This window comes from Nerophis ophidion, linkage group LG18 (genome assembly GCF_033978795.1).
Source record: "Nerophis ophidion isolate RoL-2023_Sa linkage group LG18, RoL_Noph_v1.0, whole genome shotgun sequence".
NCBI lineage: Eukaryota > Metazoa > Chordata > Actinopteri > Syngnathiformes > Syngnathidae > Nerophis > Nerophis ophidion.
Window position 1 is genome coordinate 49,612,591 of NC_084628.1, and position 25,666 is coordinate 49,638,256.

The 25,666-nt window shown below is 40.1% G+C and overlaps 1 protein-coding gene across 3 annotated transcripts in view; it reads right to left on the bottom strand.

Moving 5' to 3' along the window:
• LOC133537302 (bridge-like lipid transfer protein family member 2) overlaps positions 1-25,666 on the bottom strand; it is a 43,765-nt gene that overhangs the window by 5,034 nt on the left and 13,065 nt on the right. For all 3 annotated transcript variants that reach the window (XM_061878311.1, XM_061878312.1, XM_061878313.1), the window contains exons 7-33: positions 14,390-14,450; positions 14,121-14,319; positions 13,150-13,273; positions 12,952-13,076; positions 12,784-12,851; positions 12,562-12,698; positions 12,283-12,401; positions 11,543-11,736; positions 11,181-11,463; positions 10,902-11,107; positions 9,750-10,791; positions 9,478-9,669; positions 9,170-9,372; positions 8,930-9,048; positions 8,596-8,819; positions 8,077-8,267; positions 7,846-7,945; positions 7,543-7,742; positions 7,155-7,452; positions 6,928-7,085; positions 6,646-6,852; positions 6,201-6,300; positions 5,933-6,115; positions 5,750-5,871; positions 5,506-5,661; positions 2,586-2,707; positions 2,335-2,515 (exon numbers count right to left, since the gene is read on the bottom strand). In XM_061878311.1, coding sequence (XP_061734295.1) covers positions 2,335-2,515; positions 2,586-2,707; positions 5,506-5,661; positions 5,750-5,871; positions 5,933-6,115; positions 6,201-6,300; positions 6,646-6,852; positions 6,928-7,085; positions 7,155-7,452; positions 7,543-7,742; positions 7,846-7,945; positions 8,077-8,267; positions 8,596-8,819; positions 8,930-9,048; positions 9,170-9,372; positions 9,478-9,669; positions 9,750-10,791; positions 10,902-11,107; positions 11,181-11,463; positions 11,543-11,736; positions 12,283-12,401; positions 12,562-12,698; positions 12,784-12,851; positions 12,952-13,076; positions 13,150-13,273; positions 14,121-14,319; positions 14,390-14,450 — 5,314 coding nt within the window. The remainder of the gene's footprint in view (positions 1-2,334; positions 2,516-2,585; positions 2,708-5,505; positions 5,662-5,749; positions 5,872-5,932; positions 6,116-6,200; positions 6,301-6,645; positions 6,853-6,927; positions 7,086-7,154; positions 7,453-7,542; positions 7,743-7,845; positions 7,946-8,076; positions 8,268-8,595; positions 8,820-8,929; positions 9,049-9,169; positions 9,373-9,477; positions 9,670-9,749; positions 10,792-10,901; positions 11,108-11,180; positions 11,464-11,542; positions 11,737-12,282; positions 12,402-12,561; positions 12,699-12,783; positions 12,852-12,951; positions 13,077-13,149; positions 13,274-14,120; positions 14,320-14,389; positions 14,451-25,666) is intronic.

The following is a 25,666-nucleotide window of genomic DNA, read 5'->3' on the forward strand; positions in this document are numbered from 1 at the left end:
TTTTCTGTTAAGTAAGTCTGTACACTACACCGTTTTTCTTACTTTTATGGAAAGTAAAATTGAGATCAAGAATACAAATTGGATTTATGACCACATACAAAAGAAAATTTGTATTAAAAAAAAATTCACAATTGTACGGTTATCCCTAACACACAAAAAAAATCAGTTACATATGTTAAACATGGACACACTGTCAAGGTGGGGTAGTCGCAGCCTGCTTGGTCGTTCTCCCAGGTAAAAACATGATTGAATCTTTAACTCAGAAGCTACCAAAAAGTACAAACAAAAGGCACGCACAAGGCGGAAACACAACTTAGACAAAACTATGGACAATAAACAAAACATACTTTACGAGCAAGATATCTATGGCATGTAAGAGCAGCATGAACTTTGGGATGAAACAACTAGCACTGTCACCAGCCCGACTGACAGACAAAGACAGGTTTAAATACGGCCTCTGATTAGTGCTTGAGAAGCAGATGAGCGGGCAGGCACTAATCAGAGTCAGGTGAACACAATAAGTAACCATGGTGACAAAACAAACAATCAATCAATCAATGTTTACTTATATAGCCCTAAATCTCTAGTGTCTCAAAGGGCTGCACAAACCACTATGACAACTAATGGAGTCTTAAACAGAAAACAGAAAACAAGATCCAAACCATAGATCATGACACACAGAAATATTACAAACAAAAAATTGTAATAAAATAAAAAAATACAGGTCCAGGCCTCGAATTGTAACTTTTTAAGGCCAAAGCAAGTGTTGCCTTAGGTGGCTCATAATTTAGGGCTCCAAGGCAAACATTTTCTTTCCAGGCAGGGGCTCCAAAGCATGCACTCATACATGCAAATATATACACTTTTTTAACTCATTATTAACATAAACTTGTCAGCTTCTGGTCATTTCATGATGCCTTTATCTCTATTTTTACATTTTGATAGAGAGAGGTATTGTTTTAAATTATTTAAGTTATGTACATTTATATGTACATGGAAAGGCTGCATCGGGACAGATCCATTAAGAGTTTGAGCAGAAATATGTCATATAGGTATTAACTACACACAATAAAACATTAACAAAATGCTGTGTCACAGGAATGTTTTTTTGAACTAATACATTTGCGACATGAAAAAATAAGTAATGTAAAAAATAACAAAAACATGGTGTTTACTTTTTAATATTAAAATAAAACACTAAGCAGTTTGGCTAATGAAGATGAAGTCTAATAAACAAGCTTTGTTTTTGACTTGGTTCAGTACAACAATTTGGCCCACAAAAATAAAGAAAACATTTTAGCTAGTATTGATGTTATTTAAACACTGATACAGTTGGCAGTTAAATAAAGGAGGAGTGAACATCCCAGTCAACAAACTAAATACTTTATAAACAAGTTGTGACAAAGTTGACGACACATTACCTGCTGCAAAACATCAAATAGTTTTCTCCTTCGCTGTATACTTTGTGTGGGGACCAGTGTCTCCAATATTGTCCACACCTGTCTCCATCTAAACACAGCAGTGATCTCTTAAACGCACGGCGGGAAGCGAGGGAAAATTACTTTAAACCAAGCGCTTGGCTCCGTTTACTCCGAGGGGAAACCTCATGAGCAAAGTCCGCCAGGATTAACAAGCCATAATGACGCTAGTGCGCATGCGCCTGACTTTGTGTTGCCTAAAATGCATTAATAAATGAAGTTTTTTCAGTAATTAAAAAATTAAGAAGGTACTACTAACCGTCTGGAATTTTCCCACAAATGACTATTGTTACATCCCTCGTTCACTAACAAGTAAAAAGTCAAGGGCGGTCACAGCATGTTTTTGCCGCAAATGTTGGTCAATTTTTTGGGGCTTATGGGAAATGACGAGAACTGTAGCGCCTTTTGCTGCATGGGCTGTCGTCAAATTCAAACCCTGCAAGTCACATATAGACATTCTTTTTAAAGTCACCTGCAGTGTGAACAAGGCCATGGAGATTTTCTTGGTGGGGCAAATTTTGAATTGACAAATAATACAGGCAAATATAAATGTTGCCATACTGTACAAATATTCCACTATCACAGCGGGTGTTATGAGCTGTTCAAGTAATACTTCTACTTTTGCTTTTGTCATACTTGAATATGTTTAGCTTTCTGTTCCCTTCCAGCTCTATTATTTAGCTTTTTCTATTTACACGTCTAACACACTATAAGTAAAAGATAATGACTTTTGTAGGAATAAAGATATTTTTGAAGGTAAAAGTACTGCTGACAGTTCAAACTCTAAAAGGTAAACGCAGTCCAAAAAGACTTCTAAAAACTTACAAAAGCCTGGAATATGAAATCCAACTCTAACCTTGCTGTACATGAATCTCTGTAGCTCCAACTCAGCGATGCCGAGCTGGCCATCTTCTTCAGTCAAACACCAGCGGGCCTGCGCAAAGTAGATCTCGGTTCTCCGTGCCACACTCACATCCTCCGGTGGCTTCCGCAGCTCCAGCTTGTTCGCCCGCTGTAGCTGAAAGTCCTTAAAACACCTAAGAGGATGAAATGTTGCATGAAGCCCGAGTGCCGCCTCTGTTGAATAATCAGTACAGAAGTAATCACCTGATGAGGATGTTGAGCTCTTCGCTCTTCATCTGCATGTCGTTCTTCTCCTGGTTTAGCTGGTTCTGCAGTCGCATGTTGATATCATTCAGTTCCTCAATGCTCAGTTCCTCAGTTTGTGTCTACAAAATGGTGAAAAAAGGGACAGATATATATTTTCCCAAAAACAATTAACAAAGGGGTCTAAAACTTGCCACCCACCTGCACATATGAACACACAATAAATACAATTACTGTGCACAACAAACAAATTGGAGCACAAAAAGAGCAACTTCCTTTAAGCAACCACAAGTATCTCTCACCATCTCCTAGGGAACAGAGTGTCAAAATAAAACATGTTTGCATTTATAATAAGTTAAAAGGAGCCCTATGTAATGTCATGTCAAGTCATCATTAAATGCTCCTGATATGTCCAAAGGCATTAATAAATCATGTTCTTTTCCAATACCTCTATAAATGATAACAGTAGTTCAGTCGTTATATGCTCATTTAAAAATTAGATTTACAGCCCCGAAATGTTATTGTTTTCATTTGGATGCCCCGCCCTCCACCGACCAATTTGAATTTGGGAAGGCGTGGTGCGGATGGGAGAGCGGCCGTGCCAGCAAACTGCGTGTTCCTGGTTCAATCCCTGGCTTCCCCACCCTAGTCACGTCCGTTGTGTCCTTGAGCAAGACACGTCACCCTTGCTTTTGATGGTTCTTAGTTAGTTCCCGCCATCAGTGTGTGAATGTAGAAATAGTGTCAAAGCGCTTTGAGGGTCTTGAAGGTAGAAAAGCGCTATACAAGTTTAACCCATTTAGAAAAGTCAGTGATTGTGTCACATCCAGGTTGCCATTTACACACACCGCCACCTTCGTTTAGCTCCTGTCACTGGTAAAGTTACTAAACAAGTCACATCTAAGTCAATCTAAAAGTTACCATTCTCAAATTATTCATGACAAAGCCAGGAACAAAAAGAGGTTTTGCATCGGGGATGCCTTTGAAAAGAACATAGATAGATTTATTGATTGATTGATACTTTTATTAGTAGATTGCACAGTACAGTACATATTCCGTACAATTGACCACTAAATAGTAACACCCCAATATATTTTTCAACTTGTTTAAGTCGGGGTCCACGTAAATCATCCATCCATCCATCCATCAATCCATCTCTTACAGCTTGTCCCTTTCGGGGTCGCGGGAGCCTATCTCAGCAACGTTTCGGGCGGAAGGCGGTATAAACCCTGGACAAGTCGCCACCTCATCACAGCCACGTAAATCAATTAATGGCAATACTTTATAATACTTTATAAGGATAATAGGAGAGTTCCCTCAGGAAAAGTAAAATTCCAGCAGCAGTGTACAGAATTGAGATCGAATTTGAAAAGTAAAAAGTAAATAATAGGGGTATAAATGGAGATGGAGACCATTGAAGGCGGAGAAGATTTTTTTCATCTGATGCCAAACTTGCTAATTTACTCCTTCATAGGCAAGTTACATTTTTACGTTTTCTTATTACTTGTAATAAATGGAAATGGACATTTGGTAAGTAAACTACATTGTCCAGTGCAGTCTATGATCTTGTCTAATAAAGCTTGTATGGTCCTGCAGCAAATGTTGAACATGCTAGCCCGGTCAATAAATATATGCCTGTTAGCCTGTATGTCCATGTGTCATCCAACTGAAAGGGCAACATATATATTTTCCACAAATAAAATCTATGTGGATATGGGTAGTGTCAGTGCCTATGTCCTTCTCAATATGCTGATACGCTGAGGAAATGCGTTCCAACATTAGACATCATGGCAACGTGAAACATATGGAGACAGCCAAATTACATGATCAAATAATTCCTCATTTGTGTTTGCATATTGTGGACCGCCTGTACCAAGTTATACAGCAATCTGAAAGATTTAAAACAGTAGCCTAAAACAGGGTTTTTCAACCACTGTGCCGCGAGATATTGTTTGGTGTGCCATGCGAAATGATGCAATTCCACCTAATTGGTCCAAAAAATAAATTTTGCAAACCAATAATTATAATCCACACATAATGTGCCGTTTTAGAGTGTCTGTGCTGTCTGAAGATCAGCAGAGTAACCATGTAATACTCTTTCATATCAGTAGGTGGCAGCAGGATGCATGGATGCTATGGTTTGAAGTCATATCCAACATCAGGTATTTGATGAGAACAACATTATATTGGCAATTTAGCCTATTGAGTTTCATTTTCAACATTTTTTGCTGGTGGTGTGCCCCTGGATTTTTTTCAATGAAAAAAATGTGCCTTGACTCCAAAAAATGTTGAAACACATTGGCCTATAGGCACACCTTGATAAAATGTCTCCTCTTTAGTCTTGGGCATACATGAGGCTGCTAAGCATGCTGTACTTATTTTCACCAGCAAAACCATTGCTAGCATTGGTTGTAGTTAGTTTTAGTCTTTGTTTTCTGATCGTACTGACAATAACCATTAGATTGCCAATTGTTGTGACACCGTACGCAGGCATGATGTACTTCTTCCTGAAAATAGCCTAGTTTGTGTGTAAAATGTGTTGGTTAGCGATTTGGCTGTGTATCTGGCAACATCAGTCTGGGAGAAGGGCAGAGGACTGCAGAATTGTAAATGTGATTGCAGTACAATTTCTGGCCAGTTTCTTACATATGGCTCCTCTGAAGCCTACCATTGCTAATAGTCAGTATAGCTGCTGGGAGTAGCAGTTTTAGTCACATGATTCAAACAAGATTTTGAAGTGCATACTCTGACCGGAGTCCTTGTCCTAAGAAGATATCAGACCAGCATTCCACATCCAGAGTAACCTACTCTATCACACTCTGTGTGGCCCAGACTGAACCTTCAATGTCCCCCCAGGTAAATTGAGTTTGAGACCCCCTGAATTAGGACCATTTCACAGCCTACACAGTTTTAAACTTACCCTGATGTTGGAGTAAATCTGCTTTTCTAGCCGTCTTATCTGAGCAAGGTGTTGCCTGACCGCCTCCTGGAGATGCAAGATGCTGCTGCGCTGCTCCTCTGGGTTACTAGAGATTTCCAGCTGGAAACGTACACGCTGCTTTTTCTCACTGTGCTCCTACACATAGGGCACAGACAAAAAAAAGACAAACATTAGGAAATGATATACAGCACTGGGAAAGATGATGTTAGAAGTAGTTGCTTACCTTGCGTCTGGGCTCCACGTGCAACAAGAGGTTGTTAACGATGTCCAGGATCATGGCGTACTGAACAGGGTTGGTAGATATTTCTAAGTCATGGTGAATGAGGGTAAATGTGTCTACAGCACCTGGGGAATAAGCATGAGTTGTTGAAAATAAATAAACGATATGGGTGACATTCACACACACCAGCCTGTTTTTTCAGTAGATCTTCTTTTTCATGGTTATTCCTCAGCTCGGGAGGTTTAATCTGTGTGGCAAGCTCCGGGTTGATGTCATGACTGTAGCTGATGTAGTGCATCCGGCAGCTGCAGCGGGAGATGATGCGCTGTACCTGCTGTGCTTCATTTACCTGGGCTGGCTGGTTCCAGTCTATGCAAACATAAAAGACATTTCACTGATTTCACTGTGGAATTGCTTTGGGTGTTGAGATGTTTTTTGTGTTTAGCATCAGAACCTGTAGTGGTGGTAACCATTCCTCCCACTGCCTGGCCACACTCCATCAGCTCCAGCACTGAGTCGAGGTTCCTCTGCCTGTGCTCTTCTATGTTTTTCACCTGGACACAACTCAAAGTCATACGAAATAATATGGATACCTAACCCATACATTATGCTACATGGGGTAACAGTAGGTCAGACTCTACATAATAAAAAGCCAAGTTAATAAAACACTGCTGAGAGGTGCTCTTCAGTAACCTTGCACATCAGGTTGTGTAATAGTGGATATAATCATATCCTGACTTAAGGAGTGCAGGTGTAATATATTAATCTGCTATTGGATAAGCACGAGGAGAATGAGTGGCACATACCCTTTTATACGCACTTGACAACAAAGTGTGGCTATTTCAGAAATAAGTATCTACCACCAATCTGGTCACTGACTGAGTGGCATGTTTACCTACCTCCAGCCACAACTGTCTGTCCTCTTGCTCAGACGGGTTGGGCTCCATAGTGGCAAAGTACTGCATGCCGTCCAGTAGACAGGTCCAGGTGGTCTTCTGCTTTAGAGTGTCATTGTACCAGGCTGGGTGGTGCTCACACTGGAGCAACTGGGCCTTGGCTGCAGAGACCAGAACACAGCCGGCCGTCTCTGTGCCCCGGAGCATCATCTTTGTGCATCACAACAAAACAGCACTGGTGAACACTCAGATGTAACGAGTGCAGTGTACTGTTAATGCAGCTACCTGGCAGTTGACCAACTCAATAAACCAGTTGCGGTTATAGACGTCATCGGTCTGGCAGGCTGCAATGCCACAAAGCTGGTCACTCACGCCGGAGTCCTCTTCGGAAAATACCACAAATTTATCAGTTTCCTCAATGAGCTTCTGGAGCATTGATGTTCCTGCAGAGTGGATGAGCACATACTAGTTTAATGTTTATGTCTTTTAAATTTCAAAAGTACAGTCATCACCCTCATGTGGACTTTTCTCGGCTCGACTGGCAGTGGACACAACCGGTGTAGTGGGGGCAGCAGTGGGAGAGAAGTTGGAAGGGGAGCGCCTGAGCTTTTTAGCCTGCTGCTGTGTGTCAATCCGCAGACCCTTTAATGCTTCAGTCGAGAGGTTTCTCTTCAAGACAGAAGCCTTTTTATAACCGTCATACAGCCCAAAAGCTATGTTCCTATTAGTAGTAGTCCAAGATGCGCGCAGGTCCACCAAACGCAGCTTGTGAGTGTAAGTGGCATTGGTCTCGTCCTTCAGGTTTGCTTCCTGTAAAGAATGCATAGAAATTACTACAGGCAACGCAAAACACGACAGTAAATTATGGCCAGTACTTCACCATCTCTAAAATGTTGTTACCTCTTCTATGTGGTTACTCTGTCGCTGGTAACTCAAAGAGGACAGGCTGAGCAGGTGAGTCTTCTTCACTTGAGCATTAATCTGGTGGTCCGCTGTTTCATCCCAAGTAGAGGCCATCAAGTGCACGGTCACATGTGACAGGTCGCTTACCATCTGAGTCACATTCCACTCAGAGATCAGCCTTCTCATCACAGTGCCAGCTGTGAAAGAAAACACATGCATCTAAGTACAAACAATGACATTGGGAGATTCAAGAAAAATGTTTGAAAATAATTAAAGAAAAGCAAATGTCAACATCTATACCCTGTGGAATTAGTCTCTGTGCCCCTCGAGTGAAGACATGACCTTTGTTGCATTCCACTTGGATACCTCTTTGTTGGGCAAAGGAAGCCCAATAATGCACCTAAAGGACACAGAATCCAAAGTAAAAGCATTAAAATGTTACCATGTATTGTAAGTACAGATGTATTCATTTACTCTATATAATGATTTACTCTATAGAACTAAATGGGGATTGGGCTAGGACACTCTTACTTGAAGTTGTGGGAAGGCCGCTGTGTAGGACATCTGCTTGTAATGCTGACCCAGCTTTTTACGTATCGGCCTGAGACTCTGGAAAAGCTTGCCTCTACAGATGGGACGAGACACACTCGTCCACGTGGCCCAAAAGTTCTGCATCCAGCGTAGCGTGCTGCTGTACAGTAAGACTCTGGGCTGTAAGGATTCTATAAAGAGAGTGAAGCGCTAGTTTCAAAGCACACCTCACAATATTTTAAATGAATGCACAAATAGTTGGCTTCATCAGTGAGAGATCATACACTTAGATTGGTCAGATCTAGTCTAGCGGCAGGTGCCAAAATCAGCATTAGCTGCTAGACTAGATTTGACCAATCTATGTGTATGAGCACAAATTGATGAAGCCTACTATAGGATCAGAGGCAAAGAGTCTTCCAAGACAAACCAAAAAGTCTAGTTGCGATCGATCAAATGCCCCGAGATTACAACGACCTGGATGACTAAGAACATTCATAGATATAATGCACAAATACACACCTGGGCCACAGTGCTGGTTAAGGTCCATCGTGATGGAGAAGTTGAGATTTTCGGAGCGAAAAGCTCTGTAGGAATCATGAGGTTGTTCTGAGGTTACATCTGCAACATTCTCTGCACAGCAGAGCATGACTGCATGGTGGTCATGGGGGTTGCCATGGCAAAGCCACTGAAGTTCAAGGGTCATACACAAATTTGGCAGGTGTAGAAAGCAGATGTCGTCATATCTAATATAATGAAAAAAAACATGTTAACTAATATTCAAACTTATACCAAGAAGTAGTCCCTTATCAAACAGAGATGTGTTTGTGATTTAACACGCACTGTCCTCACTTACTTTGATGCTGTTCTAACATTTACATTTAAATCTCCCTTAAAAATGAACTGGCCAGGGTTCCAATCAAAGTTCAGCTTATTCCACTCCCAATGCAAGTTCTCCGTTGTGTTGTAAGGATCCTTAAAGAACGCAAAGATTTCATACCACATCAGGTGTGAGTAAAAGCTTGGGTAGTATTCATAGGGACAAATAAGACCAGTCATATGTTAATCAACTCATATTTGCAGTGGATAGTTGTACCTCTGTGGCAAGTTGATGTAAATTAGCCTGATCAATGTCCATGACCCAGCGTCCATGCAGCAGGAGTCGACTTTTGTCCCACCAAGCGAGAAGAGGTGATGGGTCCACTGTAGGTTTAGTGAGAAGGTCAACTGCCTGGCCGATTAGGTTCCATGCAGGGTCCCAACATGGGCCCCAAACAATAGTGTACAGGCAGATGTTTGCTGCAAATAGACAACATTTAGTAAGCAAAATTAAATTCAACAATTTGTAATGTTATACCAAACAACTGGGTACATGCAACCATTTACAAATGCAAAATATTTCACATTTGAAGTCATAGTAGAACTTGAGGGGTGGCATATTCCTGTGGATTGCAGCGTCTCCCCATGGGGCACCAAGTGGAACAATTGCTTTGCAATGAGCCCTGGCCTGTCCATCTTGTTCAGTCCCAATCAGACGCCCAGACAGGTCCCAGTCACGGATCTCAAACAGATAGCGGGGGTAGTCCCGAATTCTCACTGGCACAGCAGAAACAATGTCATTTGTAAACTTTGAGACATTCATCAGACAGTTTTTGAAAATAATTGGTCCAACTAACCCAAAAATGCTGTCAATTTAAACTTGAAAGCCCGGCACCACTGGATCACCAAAGGAAGCCCATCTTTAGGGAAGGGACTAATCCTATCAATATCCCTCAATTGCTCTCTCACACTATCTGGTCCGTGAAGAGACTGGTCAGCCAGGATGACAATTTCCAGGTTAGACACAGTCCATGTCAACAAGGACTTCCTCATGGGCGTGTTAGCGTAAAGGCGCCGTGAACGTTGGATGTAGATCTCAATGTGCTTTTTTTCCAGTGAACTGTACAGCTCTTCAATCTTCCTAGCAGGCAGCAGTTCTCCATGCTGCTTCCTCAGATCAGCCACCTTTTTATCTAGAAGCTGCAGACGCTTTGCACTTTCCTTGCTCTCGTCCTTCATCAGCTCATAGTTGTCTCTAAGTTTGATCTCAAAAATGTCGTCCAGGAAGACAAAGGAGAACTGGCTGATCTTGAAGATAACGTCCGGAGGTAGGCGGTGCTGGGCCTTGAAGGCCGGTCCTGGTGGATGGTGTAAAGTTTTTAACCACTTCTGCACACTAATGGCCTTGTCAAAGGTATGAGAGAAATTGTACTGATAGGGGAACTCAAGAGACAGTAATGGGCACGTCAAAACCCAGACACAGTTATGAGAAGTCTTAAGGAAAGGGAAGCTGTCCCTATGCAGCTGCATCTCAGGCAACTCAGCGTGTGTCTCCACATGTAATCCTTTGAAGGAGACTATGTTGTGGCCATCAAAGTTAAAAACAAGAGAGGGAGAGCAAACTTGCATTGAACCTGTGTGCTTAGAGACGGAAAGAGCTTCTGTGTGAACAAGAATGTAATTCTGCTCGCCAACATGGGCGGTTACACAAGTGTGACTCAACTCAACAAGCAAACTCAACCCTCTTCTCTGTTCTGATTCCTCAGATGTGATTGTGCGGTCCTCTTCTGACTCTCCACAAAGCATATGCCAACAATACAGTGCTTGAGTCATGTGCTGATAAAAGAACATATGATCTGAGGGTGTCCACACAACAGCAAGTTCCTCTTCACACTGGACCTAAAATAATATCAAAAAACACAACTCTTGTAAACCCTTGAATATACTGTTACTGTATTGATAAAACCACAACACTGATACATGAAAGGCACTGGTCAATTTGCGGACACCTGCAGTGTGTGGCTGGTGAGGTGGTAACAGAGAGCTGTAGTTGTGAGCTTCAGTAGAGGGTTGGCCATCTGAAAAGCCGAGCAACAAGTCTCCATGTTCTCTGTGAGTGTCTTGATCACGGAGAATCCAACACCATGTAGAGACACCTTTGAGTTCTCTGCACAGCTTATGATTCCAACAGTATCCACCCGCAGAGAGAGTGCTCCTAAAAAGAAAGTAAAATGGTTAATTTGTAGGAAAACAATACACATTATATATTGGCTAAAACTTAAACCTACCAGCTAGATCAGTGACTGTGAAAACATTAACATCCTCCAAATGACAGTCCAGTTTGAAAATCAGTTGCGTGGATGAGGGTGGTTGTACACCGTAGCCAGTAGGGGTAAACTCATCTAAGAGCTTCGGCCCCGCTTTACTGGGAGAGGAGATGAGGGACATCAGACGAGTTAAACACAAAGCGCAGGTTTCTGAAAACTCCACTTGGAATCCCTTCAGGCTGGACTCCACACTCAGACAAGGAGGGCTGCCATTCATCTCCATGCTTGGTCGATTCCAGCTACCCTAGAGGCGCAGATCACCGTCATCATTATTTATTTATTCAACATCCTATTGAAGGCATCTTGAATTGAGTTTGTTTTACTTGGAGAGAGAGAGAATCCACAATCAGAGCTTCACCCCAGACATGTTTGCCAGGAGGGTGAGGGGCTTGCTGGATATGAGAGCCTTGACCCACACGCCACCAGAAACTGTCCAAGGTTAATGAGGCCCGCTGGTGCACATTTCGGGACTCTGGGTTGTTTTGGTCAACCTTTAGGTCTAAAAGATGCTGCAGTTCTGTAGGTGCAGAATACAGAAAATATGAATGAAAAGTGGATACAAATTTTTATCAAAGCAGTGTATCTTTAATAAATAGTAATAACAGTGAGATAATCAATCAGCAAAAGTCCATCCATCCATCCATCATCTTCCGCTTATCTGAGGTCGGGTCGCGGGGGCAGCAGCCTAAGCAGGGAAGCCCAGACTTCCCTATCTCCAGCCACTTCGTCTAGCTCTTCCCGGGGGATCCCGAGGCGTTCCCAGACCAGCCGGGAGACATAGTCTTCCCAGCGTGTCCTGGGTCTTCCCCGTGGCCTCCTACCGGTTGGACGTGCCCTAAACACCTCCCTAGGGAGGCGTTCGGGTGGCATCCTGACCAGATGCCCGAACCACCTCATCTGGCTCCTCTCCATGTGGAGGAGCAGCGGCTTTACGTTGAGCTCCTCCCGGATGGCAGAGCTTCTCACCCTATCTCTAAGGGAGATACTTTTGCTGGCAATCAGCAAAAGTATGCCTTAAAAAAGAAATGTGTAAAAATGAATGTCACAAAGCAGCAAAGGGTACCTGCATGGGTTGAGAGGAAACCTAGGGCAAAAGGTGTTGTGTCTCCCAGTTGAACAGACACATTGAGGTTAGACACAGAGGAAGAAATCATCACGGGGGCATAGAGGTGGGGCAGGCGCCTAAGAAAAAGGAGGGTGGACAAACAATCTAGTAGACTATGCACAAGAATATGGAAGACAAAATGAGCACTACACAAACAAGACTAACACAATTGAAATATTTGTGTAAAGAATACAAGTATAAAAAATATGAGTAGTTTTTCTTCCAATAGTCACTTGCATTTTTCGACGCGACACCTTCCTGTGCATCTGCTGTTCCCCCGGAATAAGATTCAGCCAGTGAAAGAACTCCTGGTGACGATAGTGGATGATGCAAGTGTTGACTGTAAATGAGCCGCAAATGTCAATGGATGTAACCTAAAAATAAAAACACCACAGAACAAGTTAAATCTGAGGTGCAGATCTCTGAAGCTTTGTACAGAGAATAATAAAATGTATTTGCCTGTAAGGATGTCTTGAATGTGTTTACACAGATAATTCTTTGTCTGCTTTGAGAAAGAAGAAGTCCATCTGCCAGATGATACATAAGACAATGATTTATATTATTCATAGTTGATAATCATTAACCATCTCGCTTTGCTTTACACCTGGCACGCAGCTGTGTACTAACCCTCTAAAAGGAGCTCCAAGCTGCTCTGGGGAAAGCTCAACTCTGGGGTAAAGCTTTTAAGGGGAAGCTGCTCATTGTCACGTCCGTAGCACACTTTTAAAGACTTCAGAGTCCAGTTCAGGTGTCTATGCAAGTAGGGAAACAGTCAAGAAATTGTTAGAAATAGCTCAATCAGGGAATGACAATGTGCTGACTCACCTTTTCTGGCTGTGCATGGACAAGGTGACATTTGTATTATCAAATTCCATGTTAATCTTCTGTGGGATGAGCCTGTGAAACTGTTCCACAGTTTCAGTTTGGATGAATTCTGTGTCAGCACAGACTAAAAAATACAAGTAAAAAAACATATTTTTTCACTTGACTTTTGCCTTTTTGCCACCTATCAAAACTGTGATTTAAAGTACAGTTGTGTCGTCATGGCTACAACCACAGTACATCACACCAGACAAAATGTGAATCACAATTTTTTCTGCTAATAATTGAGATCACAATTCTCTGGAACAATTTCCTTCACAAAACATATATTCACGCAATAAACTTTTAGAAAACAAAACAGCACATTCCGTTTTACTGTGACGGCATGACTTGTGCTTTTCTCTTTAAGGTGTCTTGACAACTGCAGCGTTTAGAAGAGAAATAAGGCAGAGTTCCGATAAAAAAAAAAGTATTCTGTCGACTTCCTGGCTGCTGTCTTTTTTCAACATCTTTCAAGAACTTCAATAAACTTGCTCACCTTAGCTGTGACTAGTGCATAATGAGCAAGTTTGTGTTGTGACAAGTGATGACTGCGGTGAAATGTGCATGCATTAGTGAATCAAATAACGGCTGTTAGCATGTCAAGAACAACAATAAAATGTAAAGAGCACCAGACTGTGTATTTGTCTGGATGGCAGCATTTATGTGTCAATGTATTGCAGCATATGGAGGATTTTAAAAATGGGATCACATACTTGTTTGAGTCGAGATCACTATCTTTCAAAGATGAATCCTGCACCCCTACCACACAGCCATTAAATATTTTTGATACTGTAAATGGCATACAGTTTAAAGTAGCATACGGAAAAGTATCTGTCATGGTCTTATATTCTGTTCAACCACTCCAGTTCAGCACATTTTAAGTGAAGTGAAGTGCAACCTTAGTTTGCCAATTTAAATAAATACTGATTAACCTTGTGTTTGTTCATGATATGCATCTTCAGCTGTCATTATGGAAGACGCAGGTGCCATAATCTGGCTGAGGAAGAGGCCTTCGTGCAGCTCTGCTAACAGTGTCCTCACATGCAAAGACAGCGAGCTGGGCCTTAGCTCAGGTAGCAGGACATCACCTGAAAGCAACAGGCTGAACGCAACTTCAGCCAAACAAATGTCCTGAAAACAGATGATATATTAGACATTCACACTCAAGCAGAATAAGTTTAAGGAGAAAAAACTAACTCACCAGCTGGCTGCTTTTTAGAACTTTGCTGCTTAACTGTCCCACTGAGAAGTCCCATGCCAACCTGCAAAGAACATTAGAAAATTAATTACAGCTTATTGTCGGAACATGTTTTTTTCCACTGAGACAAAGTTTGGTTGAAATTGTATGTGGTGTGCAAAAAAATGTACAATGTTGAACCAGCTTAAAGGCCTACTGAAAGCCACTATTACCGACCATGCAGTCTGATAGTTTATATATCAATGATGAAATATTAACATTGCAACACATGCCAATATGGCCTTTTTAGTTCACTAAATTACAATTTTAAATTTCCCGGGAGTTCCGTCTTGGAAACGTTGTGTAATGATGACGTGTACGCAAGACGTCACGGGTTTATAGGAAGTATGAGCACTGCACACACAAACAGCTAAATGTCGTCTGCATTAACGGCATAATTACACAGTATTTTGGACATCTGTGTTGCTGAATATTTTGCAATTTGTCCAATTAATATTGGAGAAGTCAGAGTAGAAAGATGGAGTTGGGAAGCTTTAGCCTTTAGCCACACAAACATACATTCCTTGTTTAAAATTCCTGGAGGTGAAACTTTCCTATGGATCAGAACGCGGTCAAGAGAACATGGATCGCGACCACATGTCAACCAGCAGGTTTCGGTGAGAAAATTGTGGTTAAAAAGTCAGTTCTTACCGGAGAAAAGCTGAGCTTGCGCCGTCCATGAAGCTGCCGTCGACTCCCCTGAGACACTGGCGTGGACACACCCTTACGACTATCAGGTAATATTAAACTCACTAAAACACTAGCAACACAATAGAAAGATAAGGGATTTCCCAGAATTGTCCTAGTAAATGTCTCTAAAAACATCGGAATCCGTCACAATGCAATCGCGTTTTTTGTTTTTTTTTCTAATCTGTCGCTATTAATATCCTCAAACACAAATCTTTCATCCTTGCTCAAAATAATGGGGAAATTGTCGTTTTCTCTGTACGAATAGCACTTTTTGTTGGAGGCTCCCATTAAAAACAATGTGAATATGTGAGGAGCCATCAAACATGTGACGTCAACGTCTGCGACTTCCGGTAGAGGCAGGGCTTTTCTCTTAGCACCGACAGTTGCAAACTTTATTGTGAATGTTCTCTACTAAATCCTTTCAGCAAAAATATGGCAATATCGCGAAATGATCAAGTATGACACATAGAATGGACCTGCTATCCCCGTTTAAATAAGAACATCTCATTTCAGTAGGCCTTTAACAAAGATAGTATAACAACTTGCTGTGTAGCAACTTTCGGGTGTCGCTTGGTGGTCAAACAAATTCCATAACTCCTGATCATTTAGCAGCCGCTGGGCAATCAGAGTATTACAAACGGTTTACAGCCAAATACACAAGCAAGATATCATAAATAAAATGGCTGAATATGATGGAGTGGATACATACTCTCTTAAAAGAAAGCCTTTTCACTAAATATTCAACATCACCTATTGTTCATTACTTACACACGTTGCGTCTACCTTTGCATGGAGTAAGAGTACAAAAATATGGAGGCACATAATTTTGGGTCCAGAAATTAAGCATTACTCCATAAAAGACAATGCCAGACATATTTGTGCATGGGTAAATACATATTTGATGGACATCAACTGATGCTATTTCATCGGTATTGTCATGCAGTTTGCTTAGAACATAAATAGGTTTAGTTTTAGTTGATGTCCAGTTGCACACAAGTATTTTTCTATTATCTATCATTCAATGCCTGCAGTTGCTTTAATGGTGTGAAGGTAATGTTTTGCTGCAATGTTCAGTTAGATTGTTAAGTTGCTTCGCTGTTGTCCAACAAGGTTTAGTTCCAACAATATTTAGGGATATCCAGATACAGTATGTTGTTGCAATGGAATATGCAGCTAACACAAGATTTAATATTGGTTGAGGTTTGTTTCGAACATGTATGCAGTTTCAACATCATATATCACATTTTTTATTTCTCTTTACAACATGCCTAAAAAAGAGAAGGAAGAAGCACAGCTTCCACTTCCCCCTTATACTTCATAGCAGTTACTTAAATATATGTTAACTTCCTGTTTTGAATCTGTAAGACAATTTACATCAATGATTTCCAAATACAACAGTTCTCTTCATAAATAATTGGTGCTGTTTGCAACTTCCTAACAGTAAGCTTTTCAAAGCAAACAATATAAGAAGAACACCACCGGCTAGCTTATGTCATCATTATTGATTTAACAAAACAGATTTGTTTGACAACTGTCCGTATTTCTTTTTACAAAGTTTACGTAATAAACAATTTTACCGGTCTGAAATAAAAGGATTGGTGTTTAGTTAAAGTTAAAGTACCAATGATTGTCACACACACACTAGGTGTGGCGAAATTTGTCCTCTGCATTTGACCCATCACCCTTGTTCACCCCCTGGGAGGTGAGGGGAGCAGTGGGCAGCAACGGTGCCGTGCCCGGGAATCATTTGTGGTGATTTAACCCCCGATTCCAACCCTTGATGCTGAGCAGAGGTGGGTAGTAACGTGCTACATTTACTCCGTTACATCTACTTGAGTAACTTTTGGGATAAATTGTACTTCTAAGAGTAGTTTTTATGCAACATACTTTTACTTTTACTTGAGTATATTTATAGAGAAGAAACGCTACGTTTACTCCGCTCCATTTATCTACATTCAGCTCGCTACTCGCTACTTTTATTTTTAATCGATCTATTAATGTTTGTTATGGTTTTTCAAAGTAAGATCTACGCATGCCTGCGTTTCACCAATCACATGCAGTAACTGGTGACGTTGGACCAATCAAACAGAGCCAGGCGGTCACGTGACCGTCACCCGTAATACCCGATTTAAACAAGTCGAAAAAGTTATTGGGGTGTTACCATTTAGTGGTCAATTGTACGGAATATGTACTGTACTGTGTGATCTACTAATAGAAGTTTCAATCAATCAATCAAAAGTGTCAAGGAAAAAAGACACTTTTTATTTCAACTGTACTTCCCGTCAAAAGCCTAAAGACTGATCGCACACTTCCTGTCTTCACAATAAAAGTGCCGCTCCATCGCGCCTGCGTTAACAAAATAAGAGTCTCTAAAAGCCAGCGCAAACAAGCTAGCAAGCTACGGAGTTTGCCGCCAATGCATTTATTGTAAAGTGTATAAAACAATATGGAAGCTGGACAAATAAGATGCCAAAAACCAACGACTTTCATGTGGTGTTAGACAGAAAAGAGGAACTTTTTTTCTCTTCCATTTGAAAATGTGGACATTATCAGCACTATACTGTCTGATTCCAATCAATGCAAGTCATCAGAATCAGGTAATACACCAACTTATATTCTTGTCTTCATGAAAGATAGGAATCTATATGTTAAACATGCATGTATATTCATTAAAACACTTTAACATGTGAACAAAAAGGCAAAATAAATAAATATAAATTATATACTGTAAATATATATGTATATATGTTATGTGTGTGTATGTATATGATGTGTGTGTGTATATATATGTATATGTGAGGTAGATCACCTCGACTTGGTCATTTATTAAGTAATTGATTAACGTTGAAAAACTTATTGTGGTGTTACCATTTAGTGGTCAATTGTACAGAATATGTACTGTACTGTGCAATCTACTAATAAAAGTTTCAATCAATCAATCAATGAATGCCTACTGAGCCTGTGGTGCTGTTAAGTTATTGTGGCTCAATGTGCCTTAATATTTTTTATTTTAATGTACTATTATTTAATATGTATTATTGTTTTAGTTGCTTAAGAGATATTCCTGGCTCTGAATTTGCTCGTTGCTATTTTTATGTATTTGTGCATTATTTGTTGCCGTAATCATTTAACAAACAGGTTACTCATCAGTTACTCAGTACTTGAGTAGTTTTTTCACAACATACGTTTTACTTTTACTCAAGTAAATATTTGGGTGACTACTCCTTACTTTTACTTGAGTAATAAATCTCTTAAAAAACAGTACTCTTACTTGAGTACAATTTCGGGCTACTCTACCCACCTGTGATGCTGAGTGCCAAGCATGGAGGTAATGGCTCCCATTTTTATAGTCTTTGGTATGACTCGACCGGGGTTTGAACTCCGAACCTACCCATCTCAGGGAGGACACTGTAACCACTGAGTAGGCTAGGACGGACACTCGCCTGGTCTCGCCAACAAGTATGCGCAGGGAGTGCGTGCACGCATACAAAAGCAGTCCAAAAGAAGCAACGAACAATTTGCGGTCATGTTGTTATGATAGAATATATATTCAATCACAGCTAACACTAGCTATCCAAATTGCTATTATTAGCTAACAACACCTAAAGTTAATGCGCGTGCATGTGTTAAATACGTACATAATTTCGTCATTACGTACAAAAAGCCGTGAGAGGGCGGGATATACTGTGTCAAATACACTGGAAAGTTGGCGTCTGGAGGCAATTGGGCAAATGTTGCAAACAGCCTGTGGAGAGGCGCAGCCAGCGAACGAGCAGCGGGGCGGGGCACGCTTGAGCCCTGCCCAAGACGGCGGCGAGGAGACGGAGATGACGACCAAGCGGAGAGGCGGGGCGTACTGGGAGCGACGCCGCAATCAGATTAAAGTGCGTGGATCGCACACCGGGACACAATTAATGTATCTCCTCACACAGGAGGAGGAGGAAGGATCAACGGAGAAGGAGGTGGAGTGTCCACAGCAGTGGCTGGAGAGAAGCAGACAGCAAGACGTGAGAGACGAGGAGCGAGAAACAGAGCGTTGCCGGCAGTGAGAGGCGACGGGCTGGGGTGGCAATTCTTGTTGCCCCCCGGCTCAAAGCCTGCACGTTGGAGTTACACCCCGGGGGACGAAAGGGTAGCCTCCCTCCGCCCCAGGTGTCAGTCTTCACTTCCCGCCCCTTCAAAAAAGGGAAGGGAGAGTTGGCTTAGCTGGTTGGAGTTCCGTGAGAGGGCGGGATATACTGTGTCAAATACACTGGAAAGTTGGCGTCTGGAGGCAATTGGGCAAATGTTGCAAACAGCCTGTGGAGAGGCGCGGCCGTCGAACGAGCAGCGGGGCGGGGCACGCTTGAGCCCTGCCCAAGATGGCGGCGAGGAGACGGAGATGACGACCGAGCGGAGAGGCGGGGCGTACCGGGAGCGACGTCGCTATTAGATTCAGGTGCGTGGGTCGCACACCGGGACACGATTAATGTATCTCCTCACACTGTATAAAAGGGGAGAAGGAGGAGGGATCGAGGGAGAAGGAGGTGGAGTGTCCACAGCAGTGGCTGGAGAGAAGCAGACAGCAAATAAATAAATAAATAAATGGTAAATGGGTTTTATTTGTATAGTGCTTTTCTACCTTCAAGGTAATCAAAGCGCTTTGACACTACTTCCACATTTACCCATTCACACACACATTCACACACTGATGGAGGGAGCTGCCATGCGAGGCGCTAACCAGCACCCATCAGGAGCAAGGGTGAAGTGTCTTGCTCAGGACACAACGGACGTGACGAGGTTGGTACTTGGTGGGGATTGAACCAGTGACCCTCGGGTTGCGCACGGCCACTCTCCCACTGCGTCCCTAAGCAAAACGCGAGACACAAGGAGCAAGACACGGAGCGCGAGCAGCGGGAGCTAGAACGACGAAAAAGACTTCTATTATTGAAAAATAAGAGTCAAACCTGCGAGAGAGATGTCCTTCCTGGGTGGTCAGTGGAACCCGAGCGGCGACGGCATTTATGTCAGTTATAATTCACTCTTTCAGATGAATATCTAATTTTCAAAAAGTATTATAATTCTTCTTCCCTACACTTTGTAAATACTGAGTTTGAACAACCTCCTAACCTGGATCATGCTAGTGCATTCACTTATTTGCTTAATCGTTGTGGCTTGTGCAGCCCTTTGAGACACTTGTGATTAGGTGTTATATAAATAAAACTTTGATTGATTGATAATCTGTTGCAAAATTTAAATCTACCAAAGGTCCTAAATGCTGTACGTGCAAACAAATATTTCAAAATAGAATTTTCTCTGAAGTTATATCTCTCATTCTTAGGTAGCAGGTTATAATTTGCTTTGTGCACACTTTTAGATGTTTATTAAATGCACAAAGTCATTGAATTTCACTATTTTTGATTTAATAAATAAAGGGTTTGGATGTTGTCTCTATCAACATTATGTATTATCCTGACTGACTGTAACATGGTTAGTGGATGAAAATTATTTTTGTAGTTATTTCTCCATATTTCTATACAATACCTCAGATATAGTAACAGTAGGGACCAGTAGAGAATATGGAGGGACTTGTGCTCGAGAACATACTTCGCTTTGTTCATTATAGAAATATTTCTTGCCACATTATGTTGTATATATTTTCTGAGATTTCAAGCTTATTTTATTATCTATTATAACACCATAACTGCAATTTAGTTCACCCTTTCAATATCTACGTAATTGTTTTTCAACCTTTTTTGAGCCAAGGCATATGTTTTACGTTGAAAAAATGCGGAGGCACACCACCAGCAGAAGTCTATAAAAACAATACTCAGTTGACTGTAAAAAATTGTTGTGGCAATCGTTGGACATGACTTTAAAGCATAACCAAGCATGCATCAATATAGGTCTTGTCTCAAAGTAGATGTACTGTATCAATATAGGTTTTGTCTCAAAGTAGGTGGACTGCATCAATATAGGTCTTGTCTCAAAGTAGATGTACTGTATCAATATAGGTCTTGTCTCAAAGTAGATGTACTGTATCAATATAGGTCTTGTCTCAAAGTAGGTGTACTGTATCAATATAGGTCTTGTCTCAAAGTAGATGTACTGTATCAATATAGGTCTTGTCTCAAAGTAGATGTACTGTATCAATATAGGTCTTGTCTCAAAGTAGATGTACTGTATCAATATAGGTCTTGTCTCAAAGTAGATGTACTGTATCAATATAGGTCTTGTCTCAAAGTAGGTGTACTGTATCAATATAGGTCTTGTCTCAAAGTAGATGTACTGTATCAATATAGGTCTTGTCTCAAAGTAGATGTACTGTATCAATATAGGTCTTGTCTCAAAGTAGATGTACTGTATCAATATAGGTCTTGTTTCAAAGTAGATGTACTGTATCAATATACGTCTTGTCTCAAAGTAGGTGTACTGTATCAATATAGGTCTTGTCTCAAAGTAGATGTACTGTATCAATATAGGTCTTGTCTCAAAGTAGATGTACTGTATCAATATAGGTCTTGTCTCAAAGTAGATGTACTATATCAATATAGGTCTTGTCTCAAAGTAGGTGTACTGTATCAATATAGGTCTTGTCTCAAAGTAGGTGTACTGTATCAATATAGGTCTTGTCTCAAAGTAGGTGTACTGTATCAATATAGGTCTTGTCTCAAAGTAGATGTACTGTATCAATATAGGTCTTGTCTCAAAGTAGGTGTACTGTATCAATATAGGTCTTGTCTCAAAGTAGATGAACTGTATCAATATAGGTCTTATCTCAAAGTAGATGTACTGTATCAATATAGGTCTTGTCTCAAAGTAGATGTACTGTATCAATATAGGTTTTGTCTCAAAGTAGGTGGACTGCATCAATATAGGTCTTGTCTCAAAGTAGATGTACTGTATCAATATAGGTCTTGTCTCAAAGTAGATGTACTGTATCAATATAGGTCTTGTCTCAAAGTAGGTGTACTGTATCAATATAGGTCTTGTCTCAAAGTAGATGTACTGTATCAATATAGGTCTTGTCTCAAAGTAGATGTACTGTATCAATATAGGTCTTGTCTCAAAGTAGATGTACTGTATCAATATAGGTCTTGTCTCAAAGTAGATGTACTGTATCAATATAGGTCTTGTCTCAAAGTAGGTGTACTGTATCAATATAGGTCTTGTCTCAAAGTAGATGTACTGTATCAATATAGGTCTTGTCTCAAAGTAGATGTACTGTATCAATATAGGTCTTGTCTCAAAGTAGATGTACTGTATCAATATAGGTCTTGTTTCAAAGTAGATGTACTGTATCAATATACGTCTTGTCTCAAAGTAGGTGTACTGTATCAATATAGGTCTTGTCTCAAAGTAGATGTACTGTATCAATATAGGTCTTGTCTCAAAGTAGATGTACTGTATCAATATAGGTCTTGTCTCAAAGTAGATGTACTATATCAATATAGGTCTTGTCTCAAAGTAGGTGTACTGTATCAATATAGGTCTTGTCTCAAAGTAGGTGTACTGTATCAATATAGGTCTTGTCTCAAAGTAGGTGTACTGTATCAATATAGGTCTTGTCTCAAAGTAGATGTACTGTATCAATATAGGTCTTGTCTCAAAGTAGGTGTACTGTATCAATATAGGTCTTGTCTCAAAGTAGATGAACTGTATCAATATAGGTCTTATCTCAAAGTAGATGTACTGTATCAATATAGGTCTTGTCTCAAAGTAGATGTACTGTATCAATATAGGTCTTGTCTCAAAGTAGATGTACTGTATCAATATAGGTCTTATCTCAAAGTAGGTGTACTGTATCAATATAGGTCTTGTCTGAAAGTAGATGAACTGTATCAATATAGGTCTTATCTCAAAGTAGATGTACTGTATCAATATAGGTCTTGTCTCAAAGTAGATGTACTGTATCAATATAGGTCTTGTCTCAAAGTAGATGTACTGTATCAATATAGGTCTTGTCTCAAAGTAGATGTACTGTATCAATATAGGTCTTGTCTCAAAGTAGATGTATTGTATCAATATAGGTCTTATCTCAAAGTAGGTGTACTGTATCAATATAGGTCTTGTCTCAAAGTAGATGTACTGTATCAATATAGGTCTTGTCTCAAAGTAGATGAACTGTATCAATATAGGTCTTATCTCAAAGTAGATGTACTGTATCAATATAGGTCTTATCTCAAAGTAGATGTACTGTATCAATATACTGTAGGTCTTGTCTCAAAGTAGATGTACTGTATCAATATAGGTCTTGTCTCAAAGTAGATGTACTGTATCAATATAGGTCTTGTCTCAAAGTAGGTGTACTGTATCAATATAGGTCTTGTCTCAAAGTAGATGTACTGTATCAATATAGGTCTTGTCTCAAAGTAGATGTACTGTATCAATATAGGTCTTGTCTCAAAGTAGATGTACTGTATCAATATAGGTCTTGTCTCAAAGTAGATGTACTGTATCAATATAGGTCTTGTCTCAAAGTAGGTGTACTGTATCAATATAGGTCTTGTCTCAAAGTAGGTGTACTGTATCAATATAGGTCTTGTCTCAAAGTAGATGTACTGTATCAATATAGGTCTTGTCTCAAAGTAGATGTACTGTATCAATATAGGTCTTGTCTCAAAGTAGATGTACTGTATCAATATAGGTCTTGTTTCAAAGTAGATGTACTGTATCAATATACGTCTTGTCTCAAAGTAGGTGTACTGTATCAATATAGGTCTTGTCTCAAAGTAGATGTACTGTATCAATATAGGTCTTGTCTCAAAGTAGATGTACTGTATCAATATAGGTCTTGTCTCAAAGTAGATTTACTGTATCAATATAGGTCTTGTCTCAAAGTAGGTGTACTGTATCAATATAGGTCTTGTCTCAAAGTAGGTGTACTGTATCAATATAGGTCTTGTCTCAAAGTAGGTGTACTGTATCAATATAGGTCTTGTCTCAAAGTAGATGTACTGTATCAATATAGGTCTTGTCTCAAAGTAGGTGTACTGTATCGATATAGGTCTTGTCTCAAAGTAGATGAACTGTATCAATATAGGTCTTATCTCAAAGTAGATGTACTGTATCAATATAGGTCTTGTCTCAAAGTAGATGTACTGTATCAATATAGGTCTTGTCTCAAAGTAGATGTACTGTATCAATATAGGTCTTATCTCAAAGTAGGTGTACTGTATCAATATAGGTCTTGTCTGAAAGTAGATGAACTGTATCAATATAGGTCTTATCTCAAAGTAGATGTACTGTATCAATATAGGTCTTGTCTCAAAGTAGATGTACTGTATCAATATAGGTCTTGTCTCAAAGTAGATGTACTGTATCAATATAGGTCTTGTCTCAAAGTAGATGTACTGTATCAATATAGGTCTTGTCTCAAAGTAGATGTACTGTATCAATATAGGTCTTATCTCAAAGTAGGTGTACTGTATCAATATAGGTCTTGTCTCAAAGTAGATGTACTGTATCAATATAGGTCTTGTCTCAAAGTAGATGAACTGTATCAATATAGGTCTTATCTCAAAGTAGATGTACTGTATCAATATAGGTCTTATCTCAAAGTAGATGTACTGTATCAATATACTGTAGGTCTTGTCTCAAAGTAGATGTACTGTATCAATATAGGTCTTGTCTCAAAGTAGATGTACTGTATCAATATAGGTCTTGTCTCAAAGTAGATGTACTGTATCAATATAGGTCTTGTCTCAAAGTAGATGTACTGTATCAATATAGGTCTTGTCTCAAAGTAGATGTACTGTATCAATATAGGTCTTGTCTCAAAGTAGGTGTACTGCATCAATATAGGTCTTGTCTCAAAGTAGATGTACTGTATCAATATAGGTCTTGTCTCAAAGTAGATGTACTGTATCAATATACGTCTTGTCTCAAAGTAGGTGTACTGCATCAATATAGGTCTTGTCTCAAAGTAGATGTACTGTATCAATATAGGTCTTGTCTCAAAGTAGATGTACTGTATCAATATAGGTCTTGTCTCAAAGTAGATGTACTGTATCAATATAGGTCTTGTCTCAAAGTAGATGTACTGTATCAATATAGGTCTTGTCTCAAAGTAGGTGTACTGTATCAATATAGGTCTTGTCTCAAAGTAGATGTACTGTATCAATATAGGTCTTGTCTCAAAGTAGATGTACTGTATCAATATAGGTCTTGTCTCAAAGTAGATGTACTGTATCAATATAGGTCTTGTCTCAAAGTAGATGTACTGTATCAATATACGTCTTGTCTCAAAGTAGGTGTACTGTATCAATATAGGTCTTGTCTCAAAGTAGATGTACTGTATCAATATAGGTCTTGTCTCAAAGTAGATGTACTGTATCAATATAGGTCTTGTCTCAAAGTAGATGTACTGTATCAATATAGGTGTTGTCTCAAAGTAGGTGTACTGTATCAATATAGGTCTTGTCTCAAAGTAGGTGTACTGTATCAATATAGGTCTTGTCTCAAAGTAGGTGTACTGTATCAATATAGGTCTTGTCTCAAAGTAGATGAACTGTATCAATATAGGTCTTATCTCAAAGTAGATGTACTGTATCAATATAGGTCTTGTCTCAA